This window comes from Lepidochelys kempii, chromosome 21, assembly GCF_965140285.1.
Source record: "Lepidochelys kempii isolate rLepKem1 chromosome 21, rLepKem1.hap1, whole genome shotgun sequence".
NCBI lineage: Eukaryota > Metazoa > Chordata > Testudines > Cheloniidae > Lepidochelys > Lepidochelys kempii.
Window position 1 is genome coordinate 7,027,585 of NC_136400.1, and position 22,135 is coordinate 7,049,719.

The 22,135-nt window shown below is 48.6% G+C and overlaps 1 protein-coding gene across 3 annotated transcripts in view; it reads right to left on the reverse strand.

Annotated features, from left to right (window-relative positions):
- TMCC2 (transmembrane and coiled-coil domain family 2) overlaps window positions 1-22,135 on the reverse strand; it is a 74,700-nt gene that overhangs the window by 8,366 nt on the left and 44,199 nt on the right. The window contains exons 1-4 of one of the 3 annotated variants that reach the window (XM_078849816.1): window positions 19,068-19,106; window positions 18,145-18,323; window positions 4,768-5,705; window positions 2,313-2,448 (exon numbers count right to left, since the gene is read on the reverse strand). In XM_078849816.1, the coding sequence (XP_078705942.1) occupies window positions 2,313-2,448; window positions 4,768-5,705; window positions 18,145-18,150 (1,080 nt within the window). In that variant the 5' untranslated portion in view covers window positions 18,151-18,323; window positions 19,068-19,106. Of the gene's footprint in view, window positions 1-2,312; window positions 2,449-4,767; window positions 5,706-10,405; window positions 10,914-18,144; window positions 18,324-19,067; window positions 19,107-22,135 lie in introns of those variants that run through there. The other 2 variants (XM_078849815.1, XM_078849814.1) reach the window with 2 other exon arrangements.

A 22,135-nucleotide genomic window follows, 5' to 3' on the forward strand; every position in this document is an offset into this window, starting at 1 on the left:
GCGCAGCGCTCCTTGTTTCTGTTCCTGGCTGTGACACTTTGGGACAAGATGCTTAAACAATGCTGGGTGCCTCAGTACACCCACCCGGAATAGGGGAGTGTCATTCACCTACCTAAGGTAGGTTGCAAAAACAAAAGGAGTACTTGTGGCACCTTAGAGACTAACCAATTTATATGCTCAAATAAATTGGTTAGTCTCTAAGGTGCCACAAGTACTCCTTTTCTTTTTGCGAATACAGACTAACACGGCTGTTACTTTGAAACCTAAGGTAGGTTGTCAGGCTCAATTAACATTTGCAAAGTGCTTTGAGATCTGCTGAGCTATCGCTGTGCAAAGTAGGGTTATTATTAGGGTTCTGCCCTGATAATCTTGTACCATTGAAAGCATCACCCCGAAGAGCCTTACAATGAAGGCGTATGATAGTCAGAAAGAAACAAATTGCAAAGACTCCATTTTGGGATCCCTGGTTGACGGGATTCTTGTGCACATGGCACAAAACTTTCCTCAAAACCTTCCCCACCTGCATCCACGAGAACCCGCTATTCTGAGCGTTAAACAGAGGTATCAGAGAAAGGGGAAGTATATAGTATGCACAATGCATTGGGGGGAGGGCAGAGATACAGCTATATCTGCCCACACGTGCCTGGTGAAGAAGGTGCAATGCATGTAAGGAAAGCACAGAGCTTTTCCATTGCTTTGCAGATTTGCATTTTGCTTGGTTTGTTCTTAATTCACTTGAAATGTATTTGCTTCCCTTCCACGATACATGTGCTATTTTTTCCAAAGGGCGAATAAAACCTGAGCATCAAATATAGTCAATTCCACTGGGAAGTTCCCCCAATTGCCACGTGAGGGCAGAACAGTCCCCTGCAGACTGTGCTGAACAGCGACAGTCAAATCCACCCACTGGGGGCCTCTGATAAATGGCCCGTATATTATTGACACCCGAAAGGCGACAATGCAAAGGGCGGTGCGATGTGACAGTCCTAACGGAGCACTTCTGATCAGTCCCTACGTACTGGGTGCAATACAAAAACCCCGACAGGTAGACAGACGGATTGACAGAGACATAGATTTCAATGGTCTAGCTGGTGCTGTCCGTAAGACCCCAGCAGCCCCGTTTTCAGAGGTGCTCCAGAGAGACGTGGCAGCTGAGCACCTCTGGAAACCAGAACAAAGCAGGGAGCTGGCATCTGCTCCCATAGGTTTTAACAGGAATGTTGTATGTAAGACATGAGAGGTAATTGTCCCATTCTACTTGTCAATAATGAGGCCTCAGCTGGAGTGCTGTGTCCAGTTCTGGGTGCTACACTTGATGTGGACAAACTGGACAGAATCCAGAGGAGAGCAACACAAATAATCAAAGGTTTAGAAAACTTGACCTACGAGGAAAGCACGCTTAGTCTTCAGAAAAGAAAACTGAGCCGGGACCTGATCAGTCTTCAAATATGCTAAGGGTTGTTATAAAGGGGATGGTGATCAATTGTTCTCCACGGCCACTGAAGGTGGGACAAGAGGTAATGGGCTTATACTGTAGCAAGGAAGATTTAGGTTAGATATTAGGAAAAGCTTCCTAACTCTCAGGGTAGTTAAGCTCTGGAACAGGCTTCCATGGGAGGTTGTGGAATCCCCAACATTGGTGGTTTTAAAGAACAGGTTGGACAAACACCTGTCAGGGATGTTTTAGGTTTACTTGGTCCTGCTTCAGCACAGGGGGCTGGACTAGATGGCCTCTGGAGGTCCCTTGCAGCCCTACATTTCTGTGACTCCATGGTCCCTGCAATGAGCCCCTCTGCTCACCTCAGGCTGCTTCTCTGCCCTGCTGCTAAGTGAGTGACTCAGACCTTTGCACTGTTCCCAGAAACATCCTGTGTTTACCTCTTGTTTAAAGTGAATTTAGTTCACTAGGAACTGGACACATTCCAGGCACACATTCCATGCGGGCCACGGAACAGCCCTCAGTAGTCCATCACTAGTCCCCAGAGCCATGCAGCTCTCTACCGGACTAAGAGTCTCGGAGGGTCATGGCTAAATTGTCCCACTGCTGTCTCTTCTAGGCTCTCTGCCTCTGAACAGCGTATCCCAGCAAATGACTGCTTTGGAAGGTGGTAGCTCATTCCTTAAAAGGGAATTCCTTCCCCTCCATCTTTCAGGTACTAGCCCCACACTTCCCCCCGAGGCACGTAGTGTCCGTTCTCCCATTGCAGAAATCTGCGCGCTCCCCGCCCCCTGCCCCTTTCCTATCTCATCTGCAAAAAGATGCCAGTTCAGCTGAGTAAGGATGGTGGCGTGGCCTCTCTGGGTTCCCATACCTGGATGTCCCTAGCTCTCTCATAGGACTGATAGGCCACCTTCTCCTCCATGCTGGCTAGCTCCTGCTTCAGGTTGGTCATTTCATTCTGGTGGAGCTCCGTCAGGTCATTCAGCTGCTCTTCCAGGCGTTCGTATCTGCGGGGGTGGAGAAGGTGCATGGGGAAGGTGTGAATGCTGGCAGCCGGGTTATTACATTTGATTCATCTTTCTCCTACCATGCAAGGAGAACAGTCTGTTTCCATCAAATTGAGATTCCATTAACTCCAGTTCCCCCCAGCGCAAACCTCACTGGCGCCCCAGATATCTAGCATACAGAGGTGACTTGGATGACATGGAAATGACTTTGTGTATCAAGCAATTGAGGCACTCCACACAGCAATGACACCATGGCACCTAAAACAAATAGGACAGGTTCCAGTGCTGCCTGGAGTCAACAAATGGACACTTTGAAGGATGCAAATTAGAAGCAGACAGAGGAGGCTGTGTGCATGCAGCGATTGATAATGTGGAGTTTATTTCATCTCTCTTCTGTTTTGTCTCTAGGATGCCTGGTTTGTGCCGCACTCCCCGAGGAGCTGGTCTCGCTCTCAGAAGCAGCCACCTCGGATTCTCCAGAACTCCCTTAGCCGTGGAAGGAACTCAAATGGCCCTGAAACCACAGGTCAGCGGAGCTTCAGAATCTCCTGGTTACACAGCTCCTAAGCCTCTCCTGTGCCTCCCTCTCTGAGATGAAATGTGTTGGAAGGGCACCTTGTGTCTAATGGGGTGGGGGAAGTGAACCTTCCACCCCATCTTATCCACAGCAGTACAAACAGAGCCCAGTGCCTTAGCCCTGATCTCTAAGGATGAGAGGACAGCTCAGCTGTCTTTGTCACCTGTTCAGTCCTTGGACTTTGTGTCAAGACTGCCATCCAAGTGCACACGACAGGGGTGGCTGCCACTTGAGCTGCACTCCCACTTCGCTTCATATAGGCCATCAGATGGTAATGGCTTTCCTCCTGAACCTGAGCCCCTAAGTCGCATTCAAACCAGCACACTCTAGTCAATGAGAAAGGCTCTGTGACCCTTACCCCCAGTCCCCTTTGTTGGAGGGGGGAAGAAGGAAGGGAGGGGAGTTTCTTTGGCCACTTAGGACTATCTGGATTTGGGAACACGGTGTTTTATTTCCATCTCGTCTGACACTGGCAAGGATATTTCAGGACATTTTCCAGCTTCCGAGAAGGGCTTGGAAGACCCTTCAAATAGCAGGGCTGGGGGGAAAAAGGAACCCCAATGACATCACAAGCCGGCTCGCAGTTGGAGAAATATTTTTAAACAGGGTTTCAACTTTTGTCCTCAGCCAAAATGATCTAAAATAAAGCAAGCCCAAGCCAATGCCCCATTTGGAGGCTGGTCCTTGTTTCCCGTTCCCAAGAGTTGAGGGGGCTGGCACTGCCTGTCAAGCATTTCCTCTGGCCTCTTATAAATAGCAAAGAGCCGTTTTTCTCAGGGTGATTGGCAGAGGGGAAGCATCATGGGATTCCTTCAGGGCTACGGGCGGCTGGGAGGTCCTACAGCTAAACAAACGAGCAGAGCCTGGCTCGTCAATGTGGAGGCCACACGCAGCTTGCTGGGCTCAGTGTAACAAATCCTGGTTCCTTTCCCTAATGGGAACAGAATCCCACGCTTCCTCTTCTCATGGAAAACAGAACGCTCAGGTACTGCAGAACCTTTCCCCCCTAGATTTGCCCTTTTGAATGGCTCGGCTTTATATCTCATTGCCTAAGCCAGTGGTTCTCAGCCTTGTTATTGATCTGTGACCCACAAAATGGCCAATAGACCATCCCAGGATCTACCTTATTCCAGAATTCTTTGTAGCTGGGTTTGTGGGTTTAAACTATAGTGCCCTCCCCCCCATTAGTAAAATATATTGGAATTTACAACCCCCTAAAAAGCCAAGTGCGCTCAGTAACACCCAATTTTTGTTTCTTCAAAGACACTGTCAAGGTGTGTGGCATCATTGCGGTAAATCAGTTATTTTCCATATTGGGAAGCTTGAAACGTGAATCTACTTCCTTACCAATATCCTCGTCCACTGTGCACACACATTTATTTGTTATTGTTGTTCAAGCGTGCACAGCGGCTTGTTATTGTAGGGTTGCTTCTGGGGGCCAGGCTGCATACACGGCTTTGTTACTGTGGAGTTGCTCAGGGGGTGCACTGGAGCTGCGCACAGTGGTTCGTTATTGTAGGGCTGCTCCTGAGCAGGGTGGCAGTGGGCGTTGAAGGCATTTGCTTTAACTGAACAGCTCTGCACAACGAATTGCAAAGAACCACATATAAAATAGCAATGCTATGAAGGGCCAATGGAGATGCAGGCCCACTGGTGTGAGCCACGTAGGAGCAGCCTTGCAGAGACAGGGAGATGGCACCCATGCACGCGCTCACACACAGCTGCACTGGGGCTGGCCCTACCTGTACCGCTCCTCTTGCAAGCACTGCGTCATGTAGGTATAGTCCCTCTGCAGCTGCGCCTTGAGATCCTCCATTGAGTCCTCCAGGTGCGACTGACTGTCCTTAATCTCCCGGAGCTCCTCCAGGATGGTGTCAAAGTTATTGTGGTGACTGTCCAGGGTATTGGACTTGGGACTCCCCAAGCCGCCGGGCCCTGCCCCTGAGTTGCTGCCCCCCGCCGATCCCGAGGTGGCGCTGGAGCACTCGTCATCACTGCCATACTTGGGGCTGGACACCAGGGTGACGCTGCCGCTCAGAGTCCTCGAAGCCTCCTCGGGGTGCCCGTCATCCAGAGCGTCCTTCAGGTGGGCAATGTTGTCGGCGCTGCCAAACTTGTTCCGGATCAGGCTAGCAAACTCCCGGGGCTTGGAGACCACAGCCGTGTGGGTGGCCTGGGACAAACCCGACAGGCTCCCCTTGACGCCTTCCACTACCCCACCTCCGAAGCCGCTGATGCTGGACCGGACATTGGCCCCCACATCCTTGAGGCCCTGGTGCATGTCCCGAAACACATCCTTGGGCTGTCGGGAGAGCCCGTTCTGTTCAATCTCCTTTAGCTTCTTGTGGTAGTGCTCAAGCTTCTTATGGAGCTGGGCGATGGTCTGGGCCGACTTCTGGTTCTTCTTCTCAAAGACTTGCTTGATGCGGGAGGCCTGCTGCTTGTCGGCGTTGTTGGCCAGCTTCAGGTACTCAGCTACGTTGTCGTCCCGAGCCTCCTGCTCGATCTTGATCTGCTCGGTGATCTTGAGGATTTTCTGGTGCAGGTGGTCGATGGCTGCTTTCGTCCTGTGCGGGTCTGGGGTGCCATCTGGGACATCCAAGCAGATGTTGCCGACGTCGGAGTCGCCGTGGCTGGCATTGGAAGGCAGGCTAAGCGTGCTCACGTCTCCTTTGTCCAGCTGGGAGCAAAGAGAAAGAAGAAGTCTGAATAGAGGGGTCTAAAAACAACACACCCAGGGAATGGGGGGAGCCTCAGGTTCCACAGCAATGAACAAACAGGGACAGAGAAAGAAGAGAGACAGACAGAAGCAGGTTGGTTCCTGGTAGATGTTTCCCATCAGTAACACCATTACCTGCACCATTTGTAGAAGCCAGTGAGCAGATTCAGCAACAAAACTGTTGCATTGGGTACCCTTATGGCAGATAGGCTATTGTTTGAGTAAACTTCTGCTCTACGGTCACCTGCACAGGGCAGCTTGCCTCTGACATTTTACACTCGTTCAGTGCAAGGATAGCGTGTTAGACGCTCCGGTCTTTTACTAGATTTGCAAATCCAAACCGTCTGGGGAAAATATCATTGAAAAAAGTTATAAGTTTGGAAGCATTTCAGGTTCTAACATCTTGTACTCAGGATCTGTCTCCTCTCATCACAGACAAGTTACTGCTTTGTGAGTTCTAACAAGGCTTAGCACAACTTCCTCCCAAGCTGCAAAGGTGAGGAAGTAACATTTTCTCCACTTTCCAGATGAGGAAATGGACGCTTCGAGAGGGGCAGTGACTTGGCCTGAAGCCATTCAGTGAGTCAGTTTTCCCCCTGTAGCACCTGGCATTGGCCACTGTCAGAACACAGGATACGGTCTGACCCAGTGTGGCCATTCTGATATTCTTAATCAGCTGTAGAGGTACGAATTGAACCCAGGAGCCCTGGCTTACGTTGCTTTGCCACACCCGCTGAATCAGACTGCTTGAGTGGGGAAGACTAGGAAGCTGAAACCAATGGTCAAATCTGCCACCAAAACAGGAGCACATGCAGAGATTCAGGAACCAGCCTGTATTTTGGCCTCTTTTTTTCAGGCTTTGGTTTCTAGAGCACAGACAAATGCCCTGGATTTTCACAAACAGGAAAGAGAAACCCAGGCGTGACCTGGATTTACAAATGGGGAAGAGACTGTTCCTTCTAATACTGCGATATCAGAAGGCTGAAGACACATTAACCCCCTTCCCCATCCCAGTGACACCTTGTCTTCTGCAAGAGGATTCCAGATCCCTTTACAAACATTTTCAATCCCTCACGTTCCGTCCCGCAGGGAGGGACAGGAGTGCTTTAACTTACATTTTACAGACAGACAGCCTGAGGCATAGAGAGGGGACGTGACTAGCCACAGGCCACACAAAAATGTCGCGGGTAAAGCCAGGAATAGAAACCAGGCCTGTCTCCCTATGCCCAGTTTGAAATGCCTAAAGCACACTGCCTTCCCATTTGAAAACCACACATTTTCCAGTGGCTGAGTTTTCTATGCAAACTGTCATGCAAATGTAGGTGATGCATAAATGGCTTGTGGCTTCTAATGAAGAGTTGGCGAACAGTTAAATATTGTTGGCAGACATGGCCTGATTTCTAATTTCCATCACATTTTCACAGAATGACCCTTTAGTACAGTATAATTTTGATAGATTGTTACTTTGGAATACATTATCCCCAGGGAACATCTTGCACAGGAGGAGTGGCGCGTTCTCCAGAGACTGCACGTAAAGGTTTAATAAGTGACGTGTCCTAGGTGTGGATGAGACAAGCACAGATTTCATTACTAGGAAGGGATTTGCCTCTGTTGTTCACTGTTGATTCTCCTCTCCTCCATGGGTTGCTATTATATTAACCATATGGAACCCCCTATTAATGACATCAATGGAAGCAGAATCAGGCCTTTAGACAAATAAGCTTCTGGACACAGTGATCTTGTCTTCCTAGATGTCTGTGATGTCTCATGAGCACCTACAGTGCTATAAAAATAATAGGGAGTCTGATCTTGCATGGAACACCATTGACTTCAATGGAAGTTCAGCGTGCAGAGGGCGCAGAAGATCATGCCCAGGAGGTGATCTGCGCTGTTCTGTTGCATGCTTTACTCCCCAGGCTGCAGTGGTCCATCCACGCAGTGACCAGCCAGTCCTTCTGTTGGGTCCATGCATGGCTCCTGGCAGCCAACACTACTACATAAAGGTAGCGGGGGCTTGCGGTGGGATGTGCAGCATGTGGATCCTTCTAGGGAACTCGAAGGGCACTTCTGGAGACCAAAGGACAGAGAACATTAAGGGCCCGTCCATGCTGGGGAGAGTTGTAGCAGTGCAGTACCTATGCTGGTGCAAACCCCCAGCGCAAAGGCATTGTGTCAAATTCGGGGCTTGCACTCGTGCAAATTTTCCTGTTTAATCCTGGTGCAGCACATCTACACTGGGGCTTTGCACCAGTACAGACAGGCCCTATGCTGAGGATTGAGATGATCTTTCACAATACATAGACATAAAGCGTTTTCTCTAAGATCAGACATGTTCCTTCTTCAGGCCTTGCCCCCATCCGTGGCCAAGAGAGAGATTACAAATGTGTGGAGGGAGGGGGGAACAGCTAATTCCCCTTTTTGGGGTGTTATAAAGACCCTGATTTCTAAAGATATTGTTAATATCTGCAAAGACCTTTGAAGATGCAGAGAAAGCCTTTGTCCCCTGCTGGTATGTTTTGCAAAGCGTTGGTGCTTGGCCAGTAATAACATCATGCCATAATTGTTATATACGGTAATAGACTAGGAGCAAGAATGTCTTTGAATTACAAACTGTTTGCCACAGGATTGAAAGCCACCTGCTGCAATATACTCTGGAGGTAGTTTTACTGTGTTTTTTTTTAATTTCTGAGTGCAATCCTAGCCACAGTGAAGTCAGTGGGAGTTTTGCCACCTACTTCCAGGGGGCCAGGATAGAATCATAGAACTGGAAGGGACCTCGAGAGGTCATCTAGTCCAGTCCCCTGCACTCAAAGCAGGACTAAATATTATCTAGACCATCTCTGATGGGTGTTTCTCCAACCTGCTCTTAAAAATCCCCAATGATGAAGATTCCACCACCTCCCGAGGCAATTTATTCCAGTGCTTAACCACCCTGACAGTTATGAAGTTTTTCCTAATGTCCAACCTAAACTGCCCTTGCTGCAGTTTAAGCCCATTGCTTCTTCTCCTATCCTCAGAGGTTAAGAAGAACAATTTTTCTCCCTCCTCCTTGTAACAGCCTTTTACGTACTTGAAAACTGTTATCATGTCCCCTCTCAGTCTTCTCTTCTCCAGACTAAACAAACCCAATTTTTTCAATCTTCCCTCACAGGTCACGTTTTCTAGACCTTTAATTATTTTTGTTGCTCTTCCCTGGACTTTCTCCAATTTGTCCACATTTGTCGTGAAATGTGGCACCCAGAACTGGACACAATACTCCAGTTGAGGCCTAATCAGCAAGGAGTAGAGCGGAAGAATTACTTCTTGTGTCTTGCTTACAATACTCCTGCTAATACATCCCAGAATGATGTATGCTTTTTTTTTTTTTTTTTTTTGCGCAGCAGTGTTACACTGTTGACTCATATTTAGCTTGTGATCCACTATGACCCCCAGATCCCTTTCCACAGTACTCCTTCCTACGCAGTCATTGCCCATTTTCTGTGTGTGCAATTGATTGTTCCTTCCTAAGTGGAGTACTTTGCATTTATCCTTATTGAATTTCATCCTATTTACTTCAGACCATTTCTCCAGTTTGTCCAGATCATTTTGAATTTTAATCCTATCCTCCAAAGCACGTGCAACCCCTCCCACCTTGGTATGGTCCACAAACTTTAGAACGTACTCTCTGTGCCATTATCTAAATCAGTATTTCCCAAACTAGGGCCGCTGCTTGTTCAGGGAAAGCCCCTGGCGGGCCGGGCCGGTTTGTTTACCAGCCGCGTCCGCAGGTTCGTCCGATTGCAGCTCCCACTGGGCGCGGTTCGCTGTGTCCGGCCAATGGGGGCTGCGGAAAGCAGCGGCCAGTACATCCCTCGGCCCGCACCGCTTCCCGCAGCCCCCATCGGCCTGGAGCAGCGAACCGCGCCCAGAGGGAGCCGCAGTCGGCCAAACCCGCGGACGCGGCAGGTCAACAAACCAGCTCGGCCCGCCAGGGGCTTTCCCTGAACAAGCGGCGGCCCTAGTTTGGAAAACACTGCTCTAAATCATTGATGAAGAGATTGAACAGAACCGGACCCAGAACCGATCCCTGCGGACCCCACTCATTATGCCCTTCCAGCATGACTGTGATCCCCTGATAACTACTCTCTGGGAATGATTTTCCAACCAGTTATGCACCCACCTTATAGATTTTCCAGCCAGTTATACACCCACCCTTTGCCTTCCTTTTTCACGAGACTTCCTGATGCCTCGTAAGCTGACCAGCTGTGTATTATGCTCACACTGAGAGACCCTCAACCAAGGTCAGGGCCACATTGTGCAAGGTGCTGTACAGACATGAAGCAAGAAGCAGCCCTGCCCCCAAAAGCTAACAAAGGAAGGACTGTTACCCCGTTTCACAGACCGAAATAAGTGACTAGAACAAGGTCCCATAGAGAGTCTGTAGCAGAGCCAGGAACTGAAACCAGGTCTCCAGTCTGGTGTCTTAACCATATACCCATTCTTCCTCTGTCATTCACCTCTCTCCCTACAAACAGAATAAGAAACCTCCTTCTGGGCATGGCCCTTAGAGGAGCTCAGAATGCCTGGTACTTGGCACACCTCAGGATCACACCCAACCCCCTCAGCCTTTTGCTGCTGGCAGTTTCTCATTCAAGCCACACAGATCAGCATTTACATGGTACCTTCCATTTTTCATCTGGATCCACCAACCTCTTCCGTCTCATGGTAGTTCAATCCTCATGGCTGAGCAGCGTGGAGAATCCAGCTAAGCAAGAGCAGCAAGGAAATACAGTCTGGGGTTTGTAAATGATGTCAGCAACTCATCCAGGCAATTATCGCTTTGTTTCAGATGCCTTACTTTATATTGGGGCAGGGAGAAGAAAGACACGGGAACAAAACTCAACCCATACGCAACCCTGGAGAGAGTTGCAAACTTGCTTCATCCTTATTAGATTAGCAAATTTTAAAAAAACCCTTGTAGACTTTATAAACTGCGCCTGCCCAGCTATTCTTAGCTATTTGGTTGCTCCTGTCCTTTTCCAGGCCCAGCGCCCAGGGAAGGCTTCACCCTTGTCTCTTATCGGCTGGCAGGAATTGGAAGCTGCAGGAAATGGATTTTTTTTCAGCTGTATATTTCTATACACAGTAAAGGATAAAAGCAATTTTAAAAAAGAAATAAACCAACCCAAGATAGCAGCTCCGATGAAAGCTGAAAGAGGAAACTGGGCTCAGCTCAGCCAATTAACTGGAGAAGTTGCTCAACTTTGTTTCCGTGAAATGCGTAATTATGGCGGAGGCTGGGTCATTTAATTCCCCTTTTTGTCAAATACACAGCCCACGCTGAGACGGAGGGAAGTGATCACTGGAAAATACTCCAGGTCACCAGCGTGACAAACCTATATCAATGGGAGATGGCCTTGAAAATCTATTTGCTTGCAGTGGTTCTGGAGATGGCTCTTCTGTAGGGTGGGATCATTTAACAGGAAGGCTGGCTGATTCCCAAACTTCTCGGCCAGATTAATTCAATCTAGTGATGCTAATTTACACCAACTGATGATCTGATCCTCAGTTGACCACGAGACTGGGGGAAAGTAAGAGGCTGGAACAGCAGCAAATACATGGAAAATACCCTATGGCCCAGATTTTTAAAGGTATTAAGATTTGCTATGCTAAGCACTGAAACGCCTAACTGATTTAGGAGCCTAAATCTTATTTTCAAAAGTTATTCAGGCACTTAGGAGACAAAATCCCTCAACTGTCAATGGGATTTTGGCTCAGAAATCCCTTTTGGGAATGAGATTTATGCTCTGAAATCAGTTAGGCATTGCAATGCGGATCGCACCACCACCTAAATAACTTTAAATATCTGGGCCTAGGTCCCTAAACAGTGCAACTAGTGGCCAATACACAGGAGACTGAGGCCAATACGTTCAAATGTGGGTGGCCAAAATTAGGCCTCTATATCCATATCTCAGTACCCAAAGCACTTGCCTCTGTGGAAGCTGTTTGGGTCACTTCTTTAAATGCACTGACTTGGACAATAGTGGCTAACAACTGGTGCTAGCCTGCAGGCAGAGACAAGGGCTGGCCGGGGTTTGCACCTATTGAGCTAATCAGGATTTACTCTTAATTACATTTAAGGTTGAGCCTTGACCAGCCCAGTCAGTAAAAACCCCTGTATGTCCTGATCTTCACTTAGGAGTGCCGTTATACCGACAACTGCATCGGGGTTATTCACAAGTACAGACAAGGCCAGCTGATCCCCGTGGCATTACCCAAAATAAAAGCCACTGGTTATTGAGAATTCTCTAATCTCTACATACATTCTCCCCCATATATATATATGTACGAAAGAGAGAGCATGCTTGAGCAATCCATGCTAGAGGAGACGTAGCACTGCACTCGGATGCTCCTAAGACATGCTGAGAACTGCCAGGCGATGCTACACCAAACACCTTCTGATAGGGAAATCAAATTGCTCACGGAGCCACAGAAATTACACTGCACTTAATGCAAAGCAGCATGGTTAATGCTCGCTTTTTAGAGAGACGTCCCTGGACTCAAGAGGCACATCAAAGAGGCAGAAGCATTGATGAAAGGGAGATTAAAGGAGTACCACACCCTGCCTGGCATGTATTATTCAAGAGTCCTGTCTCTTTCAGAAAGAGCAGGGCATGTCCGACTGGAGAAGTTCCATCAGGGGTCATGGCTACAAAATCGTTGGGTTTTGATGTTAATCTTTTAATAAGAAATCCCATTTCACGCTGCTTCGTTAAATTAGCTGGGGCACCGATGTCATTAAGTGAGGTTAAAAGGTTGACGTGGAAACGAGACAGAGCCAGACAGTGCAAAGTCACTTTAAAGCAGCACTAAGGGAATAATCCTGCCAGGGAAAGGGGAAGCGAACCAAAGAAAACACCATCTCTCTGCACCGGGCAGCAGGACGACAGCCTCTCTCTGTCTGACTCTGCCCCTGATGGTATTAACAGCCCTGCGGATTACAGACTTAAAACCGTGAGGCTGGCGTTGTTGAGATACTGAATGCAGGCAGTTGGCCACCTTCAGACCAAATTTACCCTTGACAACCATGGCTGCTCTCGCTGACTAATGGGTATCTGCCTCTTATCTCTCTGCACCGCTCTCATTAGTGCCAATGGGTACTCTCTCTCGTGTGTGAATTCTATTACAATGCAGCCCCTCTTTGGGAGTTTGTTTTCTCCTACACAGATATAAACACCCAAATTGTGAGCTCACTGGGGCAGGGACTCTCTTCTTCCTTACTTCTCTTCACAACGAAGCCCTGAGAATAAGAACACTTCATTTTCCAGAGAACAAAAGCAACATCTAAGCTTTTTTGTCCACCTGCCACTCTCCACAAGGAAAACCTGCCTAGGAGCTAGGAAACAGCTTAAGGTTTCCAGTGTGGGGCCAAATTCTGCTCTCAATACCTCTGAAGTCAGTGGAGTTATTCTGGGTTTACACTAGCATCGTTCATGGCAGAATTCAGCCCAGGGCATTTGCCCTGAATTGCTCTGTGGGGAGAAGGGGATGTTTGCACTTGGCTGACAGTTCCGTGCCCCAAAGCTGCAATGTCCCGAGATTCATGCAGATCTCAGGATGGATGGAGAAGTCAGGAGCCTCTGTAGGACCTGGAAGTCCCCATCCTGAGCCCTGGGACCCATGCTGCCATGACAGTAGCTGCAATCACCCACTTCAGAGGGGGGTTTGCAGCTACATAAATGAACGTGGTGGAGGGAGGAGCTGCTCCCTAGCTCTTCTCTTTCCTTACTTCAGACCACGTCCCCTAAGCTATGAGGCTCCTGCCAGGTGGAGAGGCACTGCTGCCGATGCTCTCCCCTTTCCACATGCTGTGCATGGTGGAGGGTAACATGAAGCCTTGGTCCTTAAACTCCAAGCAGTTTCTCCCCGCCATGGGGCTCCAGCTCAGAAGCATGGAGTGGGGGGATTCCCACACCCCAGTGCAGGAAGGCTTTGCACTTCCTTGCTTAGCACAGAAAGCGGCTTCCTCAGCCTGACCTGAGACTGATACCAGAGCAGTGCAGACTGCCTGGGCACTGAGCTTGCAAGCCCCTGAGCGAGAGCTTGTGCCAGAGCCGTGAGGACAGCTCTGAAAGGCTGCTAACCTAATGAGACATGACAAGCAGGCTGGCTGCTAATGGCAGAATCGAGGGGAAATGTCTGAGAAAACCCGATTCCTGGATGACTGTGTAAATAGCATGGGGGGGAAGCAGCAAAGCAGCTCATCTTAGTAAGCTGGAAAGGGGACGCAGCCACCATTCAGGGAGGTTTACAAGGACACTGAGGCCGGACACCACTTGCATTAACTGTTTGGTGAAGAAAGCTTGGCCAGAGGTAGGACACCGGCCTGGGGCTCAAAAGATCCGGGTTCCCTCCCTATGCTGCCACAGATGCCCTGTGTCACATTGGGCCAGTCACACAAGCTCTCTGTGCCTCAGTTCCCCAAGTGTGCAATGGAGATAGCAGCACTGCCCTACCTTGCAGGGGTGTTTGGAGGATACATATATTAAAGATCTTGAGGTGCTCAGACACTACAGTGCTGGGGGCAAGCCATAGGTGCTGGAACTAGGGGTGCTTCTGCACCCCCTGACTTGAAGTGGTTTCCATGATATCCAGGGTTTACAGTTTGGTTCAATGACTCTCAGCACCCCCTCTCTACAAATTATTCCACCACCGCTGGGGCCAGCTAAGTACCTAAGACGGAAGGCTTTGGGACAACTATCAGATAGACAAATCTGAGATCCAGGTTCACCTTAAACCTTAATTTTCCCGCCCACTTCTGACAATACACGCTTCACACACGTGCACGTGCAGGAACGATCCTACACACAAGCACCCATGAGAATCTAGCCCCACATTGCGCTTGGCAGGACTGTAATCTATAGAACATTAACACTCCATTTCTGGCTTCCAAGTTCGCCGCAGGAACCTCAGACACAATGGCAGGTCACGTATTCTGGAAGACAATTACTGTTCTCATTTGGAAAGCGGCTTTGCAGATACCAGGGGTGGGGAAGAGGAAAAGACAACTGCCGCATGTGATGTAATGGGACTAAATGGAATAATAATAATATAATAAAAAAAAAACAGCAGTAGGACAAGATTTTCAGGGCAAAGCTGTTTTAAAATCATAATGATCAGCCACATCTGGGGAATTGTTTTGTTTTTCATTTTCAGCCTATGACAAATATGATCATTTTAGGCCTAATCTTCAATAAGGGCTTGATCCAAAGCCCATCAAAGCTAATGGGAGCTGCAGGGGTTCAGCGTCTCTGAAAATTCAGGCCATTTCTATTTAGGTGCCCAACTTTAAGCAGCCAGGTTTGGGCTTTTGGGCTGGCCCTCGACAGCTGAGCAGCTCCCTTTCTTTGCCTTGTGCTCACTTCGTTTGGTTCTGTTCCATTCTCTATAGTTTCTTATACTGCGTTCATCACCGTCGTATCTGAGCCCCTTCCAGTAGTGCGGGGAGCCATGGGACTAATATGTGTCATGTATTGTTTGTTCTCTCATCCTCTCCCCAGGTCGGCAACTGGCAGCAGGATACAGGACATCTTACCTCCCAGTCTCCCAGGTCGGCTGGCTCTTCGGTGGCTTATGTGAAATGCATTCGGTCCAACTCCTTTTGAAAAAAAAGTTGATCTCACCAAAGCTCCCATCGCTGGGCCTGATCCTGTGCAGCACTGAGGGTATGTCTACACTGCAATTGGATACCGGCGGCTGGTCCATGTCAGCTGACTCGGGCTCATGGCACAGGGCTGTTTAGCTGAGGTGAGGACATTTGGGCTTGGGCTGGAGCCCAGGCTCTAGGAGCCTGCAAGGTGGGAGGATCACCAAGCACCTGAGCCTGAATGTCTACACTGCAATAAAACAGTCCCTTAGCCCAAGCCCAAGCCAGCTGGCATGGGCCAGCGTGTGTTTCTAATTGCAGTGTAGACACACCCTGAGTGCCTCAACTCCAGCTGGAGTCAATGAGAGTGGAGAACACGTGACACCCCACAGCCCAGGGCCTACCTTCAGTGCTAGCAGACCCAGCAGATAAAATGGTGTCGATGGGGCTGGAAACCGAAGTCTCCTCTCCCAAGAAGGCTTCTCCAGGGCAGGGTTACAACACACCAGCAGGGGGAGCATGGGAGTAACCTGCCCTGCTTCCACCCATGTTGCAACTTGTCCTGAGACTAGAGGACTTTGGTGTTCGGGGCTGTTTACCCCGCCCCTCTCAGGTGAATGCAACTCACGAAGCTCTGCTCTGTCTCAGACCCATAGCAACCCAGAGGGAAAACCAACCTGGTTACTGTTTTCCAAGCAAAAGGCCAGTACAGCTTTCAGCAGCATTAACAGGCAATGCCATTTAAATCCCAGCAAACCTAAATGACTGCCCAGTGGATTTAACAGAGGGATTACTGAAAGCCGTACTCTCCATACACGACGAAAGCCTTTCAAAAGTCAAAGCAAAATTAAACTTCCATTTGTTTCCCATCGTTTCTTTTCCTAGGGAGGCTGGGGGGGGGGGGGGGGGAAGAGCAGGGATTGGTGTGCCTCTGGTGAGTATGTGGGATGCAGGAGGAAAAATGATTCTTATAAACACAGTTTGAACCAGGAGAACTGAGTTCTAAACAAAGCTCAATCTAATAAGCTGAGCAAACATTACCTTAAAGGCCACAGCAGGCGCACAGTTATGCAACATTGATTTACTATTGCTGTTATGATGTCACCGCGGTTTGGACGCAGGAAAGCTACGAGGACAGAGCTTGTGTAGACAGCTGTTTTTGGGTCCTTAGCAAGCTCTCCTGAGAGCTGAGAAACTTCCTGAATCCCAGGATTCTGTGCTGCTCTGTGGCCTCCCTGGTACAATGGTTTGGGTCCCACTGTGCACTGAGCGTGCATTTATGAGTAGTCTATAAAATGATTAACAGATGTTTAATAAATGGTCAATCAGCTGAAAGAGCTCCACGGGTTCTGTAGTGACGGACACCTGTGCAAAGTGGATCGTAAAGTGTCACCATTCCGATCCAGTCACTGGGCCTTATGTCACTGGAGGGACCAAATGGTTTCGATGATATAATTTGAATGCATCACGGGGTCTTTGTGTATACAGGGAAATGGGAGCAACCTTTGAGGCCCTTTGCCCTGAACTGAACAACCCCAAAGAAGGATGTGGAAAAACTGGAAAGAGTCCAGCGGAGGGCAACAAAAATGATTAGGGGACTGGAACACATGAGTTATGAGGAGAGGCTGAGGGAACTGGGGATGTTTAGTCTGCGGAAGAGAAGAATGAGGGGGGATTTGATAGCTGCTTTCAACTACCTGAAAGGGGGTTCCAAAGAGGATGGCTCTAGACTGTTCTCAGTGGCAGAAGAGGACAGAACAAGGAGTAATGGTCTCAAGTTGCAGTGGGGGAGATTTAGGTTGGATATTAGGAAAAACTTTTTCACTAGGAGGGTGGTGAAACACTGGAATGCGTTACCTAGGGAGGTGGTGGAATCTCCTTCCTTAGAAGTTTTTAAGGTCAGGCTTGACAAAGCCCTGGCTGGGATGATTTAATTGGGGATTGGTCCTGCTTTGAGCAGGGGGTGGGACTAGATGACCTCCTGAGGTCCCTTCCAACCCTGATCTTCTATGATTCTATGAAAGAACACAAGAACTATTGTTGCTGGCGCCTACTCTTCCTGTAATCAGTGCTGCATTCCTCTTCCATAGCCTCTCTCATCTCAGGATCTCAAAGCACTTCACAAACATTAATGATACTTGCAACAGCCTTGTGAGTTAGGTCATTATAATTAGCCCTGTATCATAGATGGGTGCACTGAGGCAAAGGGGTTTGCCCAGGACAAAGGAGTGGAACAGAGAATAGAACCCAGGAGTCCTGACCTGCAGTCCCTACTGCTCTAACCATTTATGCCACGTTCACCTTGCAGAGCGGAGAACAGAACCCACTCCTGACTCCCAGTTCTTCACTTCTCCTCTCCTTCCACGGCCAGGAACAGAGCCCAAAATGCCCAGACCCGCCTCTACTCCCTGAGCACTCTGCCTTCCTTCCTGGGCTCTGACTACCATTGTTAATGACCGCAGCATTGCCTAGCATACAAGAACGGACTGTGGAGAAAAGTGAACAAATTAGATAATAGCAGATTCCTCCTCCAATTCACCAGCTTGAGAATATTTATTTTATTTAATCTGGGGAGCTGAAATCAGAGCTTTCCATGCAGTCGCAGATGCCCTGAAATCAAACATGCCAGCTGATTTTATTTATTCACGGAAGCCTGTCTCAATTCTGCAACGCGCTTTAGAAATGGAACTACTGACTGCCCCTGCAAATCCAGGTCCGTTTTAGAATGATCCTTCCCTCAACATTACTGTAAGATCAACAATTGCCAAGACCTACCTCCATCTCACGCAGGATACAGGAACCCAAAGGTTAGTCCTCATGGGCTTTTCTGCTGCTTCGCCTTAGACAAGCTGAACTGGAATGTGATGTGCCAATGCAAACCTGACACATCATGCCGACAGCTCTCCCTGCCATGCTGAGCAATGCTGGCGAGGGGAAGATGCCCATCCAATTACCTGCGAAGTTTAGAAGAGAGGGAGGGAACTAGGGGTATGTCTAAACTACAGCCGCACAGCTCCGACACTGCCATGCTGTAGCGTAGGAGCTTCCCGCCCCGACGGAAGAGGTTTCTCTGTGGCTGTAGCTAATCCATCTCTTCGAGAGGCGGTAGCTAGGTCAACAGAATTCTTCCATCAACCTAGCCGTGTCTTCGGAGTGGGTTAGGTCAACCTAACTGCATTGCCCAGGATGAAAAATTTATCACAGCCCGTAGCGATTTAGCGAGATCAGCCTAATTAGACTGACTCCAGTTAGAACTGAATTACTAGGGCGCTGTTCTGCAATTCCAATGCACTCAAAGCTCCCACTGAATTCCCTGGGAGTTTTGAATGAATAGGGACTGCAGGATTGGAGCTAGGCTGCTTTGCCCAACTAAGGACTGCTGAATCAATACATCTATTCTATCAATGCTGTTTAAAATCCCCATCGTTGTAGTAGCTAGACACAGAGAGAGACATAGTATCTGACTAACTACCTGTGTATCCGGGTGCTTATACTGCACCTATCGCAGTACTACCGGAGCACTTAACACGGCAGGTATTACTCTTACGTGCCTATGGTCTCGAACGGGTACGACCTCAGGGTGGCTAGCCCCCCCACTGCTCACGCTGCCACAGCTATCTTCTGTTTTTAGCGCTCTAGCTCCTACTGACTGGCGCAAGTAGGTCTCCTTGGGCTGGCTGCCGGAAGCGTAAACATACCCTCACTATGACACTGGTGTGACTCCACTGAATTTCGTGGGACTTACTCCAGATTTGCCCCAGCAGACATGAGATCCAAAGCTGACCCAATGCCGTCTCACTCTTCTGACGTCTGATTTCATTTCTTTTTTAAACTGTAAATGAGGACAAGATGCAGCCAAATAAGAGATGAAATGAGGGAGAAACCGCCTCTACCAATCTAGGAAGAAGAATGTGTTTGTTTCTATAAATTGCCATATTCTCCTGTGACAGGCGTAGCTCGTGGGCACCTGAGCCAGTCTCTGCAATCGCTGTGTTTGTGCTTTGCTGAGTGAACATTTTGGCATTTCTTCAGCAAGCAAGCCCCAGTTCTTTCCCAATGCACAGAGCAGCAAAGCTATTAACTAGTCCAGACACAAGTGGCAGGGTAGGGGTATTTTTCTGATCAGTCATTTTGTTGTTGGTGGGTTTGTTTTTCTCAGACTGGACTTTGTTTTTTAGATAAGGGAAAGGGTGTGATGCTTGGGTGTCCCCTGCTTACTGTGTCACCCTGTCTATCTATGCACAGTAGCTTGCAAGCTTGACGAGAAGAAGCACAGGTGTCTCCTCATGCTGGGATTCACACACCCCACTCCAAATGTAGACATGTCCCGAATGAGACCAGCCTCACTGTAGTTAGAGATGGGGCCCAAAGTAAACACCATGTAAACATGTCTAATGATTATGGCTACCTCCATTTTTGGGTGACCAATTTGAGACATCTGAACTTCAGAGGATGGGTGCTCAGAACGGTCTGGAAATCAGGCCCTTTTAAGGTGTCTCAGGTTGGTGCACCGACAATCACTAGCCACTTTTGAAAATCTAGATTTAGGTTTGAACATCCCCAAACTTTAAGGGTGTTTGGAACCTAAACCCAGCTCTTTATCGTGATGCAAACCAAATCACTAGAGCCAAACACGCGCAAGCTTTGGGTTGTCCAAAAATCCAGATCAACAGAGTACAATATACCAGAAGCATTTACACACTCTTATCATGCAAGCTACAAAAGCAAAGGTTCATTTCCAGTTCTCCATTAGTCCTACCCCAAAAGCTACTAGAGACAACAGCTTCCAAGATATTCTTTTCAATGAATGTAATTGTACAATCCAAAATGATGAGCCAGTCTTGCCCCAGATATATGTTGAATGGGGAAGACCAAGTAGATTATTTGCACTATAACATAATGATGCTGCAACGACTCAGCATGAATTTTTGTCTTGCTGCCGCAGGGGCAGAAACCTGCAGCCAGGGTGGCAACTCTACTGAATACTTATTGTTAGTCATGTTTATTCCGGGAGCGCCTAAGGGCCAACCAAGAATGGGGTCCCATTCTGCTAGGTGCTGTACAAATACAAAGTTCCTGCCCCAAACTGCTTACAATCTAAACAGACGAGAGCGCCCCACGGTGCAGGAAGGGGTATAAAATGCAGGCACGCTGAACAATGTTATGGCAGGACATGGCATGTTAGTGCCACTTTGGGGGGCAGGGGTGGGGAGGGAAGGGGGTTACTTAGAAGGGGATCAGCTAAATGGAAAGAAAAATGCAGGATAAATTACTTAGCTGTCACTGGGACTTGCCTATTCTAGACTCAACATACCTCCCCTTGTTTACACCAGAATGGGTTAAAAAACCTGGTGCTTTAGAAGGCAAGGTGGTCCAGTGGGTAGGGTAGCAGACTCACTCAGGAGATCTAGGTTCTGTTCCCAGATTTGGGGTCAGCTGGTTGAGGTGCCCTTGGATACATCACTCCCCTTCCTGTGTCTCAGTTTCCCCATCTGTGAAATGGTGATAATGATACTGTGACCCACTTTTGAGCAGTGCTGCGTGTTGTTATTCCATCTCTGATCACCCAGAGAATGGAAGACATTAGGTCAAGTTCTAGCCAGCATTGTCGCTGCTCCCTGTGGCCCCATCTACGCTAGAAAATGGATCCTGACCTGCTTTACCTGCTAGTGTAGGCAGCATAAAACCATTCTCTAAACTGACAGCACTCAAGACTCATATCTATTAGCCCTACAAATGCCCTGACCCCAAATCCCTATGCCTCCATGTGCTGGGACCGTGGGCTCCCCAAATCCTGCCACCACCAACTCTTCACAGCAGAAACTCTTATATTCTATTAAAAAAAAAACATGTCAAAGAGTGGCTGGCTCCTTTAAGAGGGAGTGGTGTTCAGAGATCGTGTGACTCACTAGCTGCTTCCCAGGTATGTGGGTCAGAGAAGGGGAAAAAGACAGGAAAGGCAAAGTGTGACCTGTCTGAGAACAGAAGAGAGACAGAAGGAGCAGCAGAGTTACTCAAGGAAAAGAGCTGCAGGAAACCAGGAGAGCAATAACTGTGAGCTACTGGTGATGGGTGCTGAGGAAATGTATGGAAGCTCTGGCTAGAGCTGGGGAACCCTGCCCAGTTGCAGGAAGGCGTACGTAGGGGCCCCTAGGAAGATGTAAAGAACCAGGGTGGTTGGTGACAGCCAGGCAGCAGCAAGGGGTTGACTCTGGAGGGAGGTCCCCAGACGCAGGAGTAAAACTCACAGGCTAGGAGGCCTTGGGAGTGAAACACTGCAGGGAGCCCTCTTGAGGGAGACCTGACTTGGAGCTACAGGAGAAGATGTGTGGGTGAGAAGCGGGTCTTGCAGCTCTCAGGTAGATGGTATGGCGAGTGGGGCCCTGGAACAAGGATCAGAATGGCACGGTGACCCTTGAACAGGACTGAAAAGCTCCTGCATTGTCACCTTGTTTCACTATGGGGATTGGGAAGGACCTGTTTTTACTATGAGGTTTCTGCAGACTGTGTCACTTTACATGTATGAAAGCGGTTGAATTTGCTGCTTAAAAAGGCAATTGTCCTTGGCATGGGCTATAGAAAGGGGAAACTGAGGCAGGTGTTCATGCAGTGCCGTGGCCATGTTGACAAGTTATGAGCTTTTGGTAGATACTTTACATGTTACTCTTTTGGGATAAATGTCCTGCAAGACATGTGTTTGGTGTAATGAGTTTCTCAGGTCTGAAGTGAGAGTTGCCTGCAAAGAACAGGGGACCCTTTGTCAAGT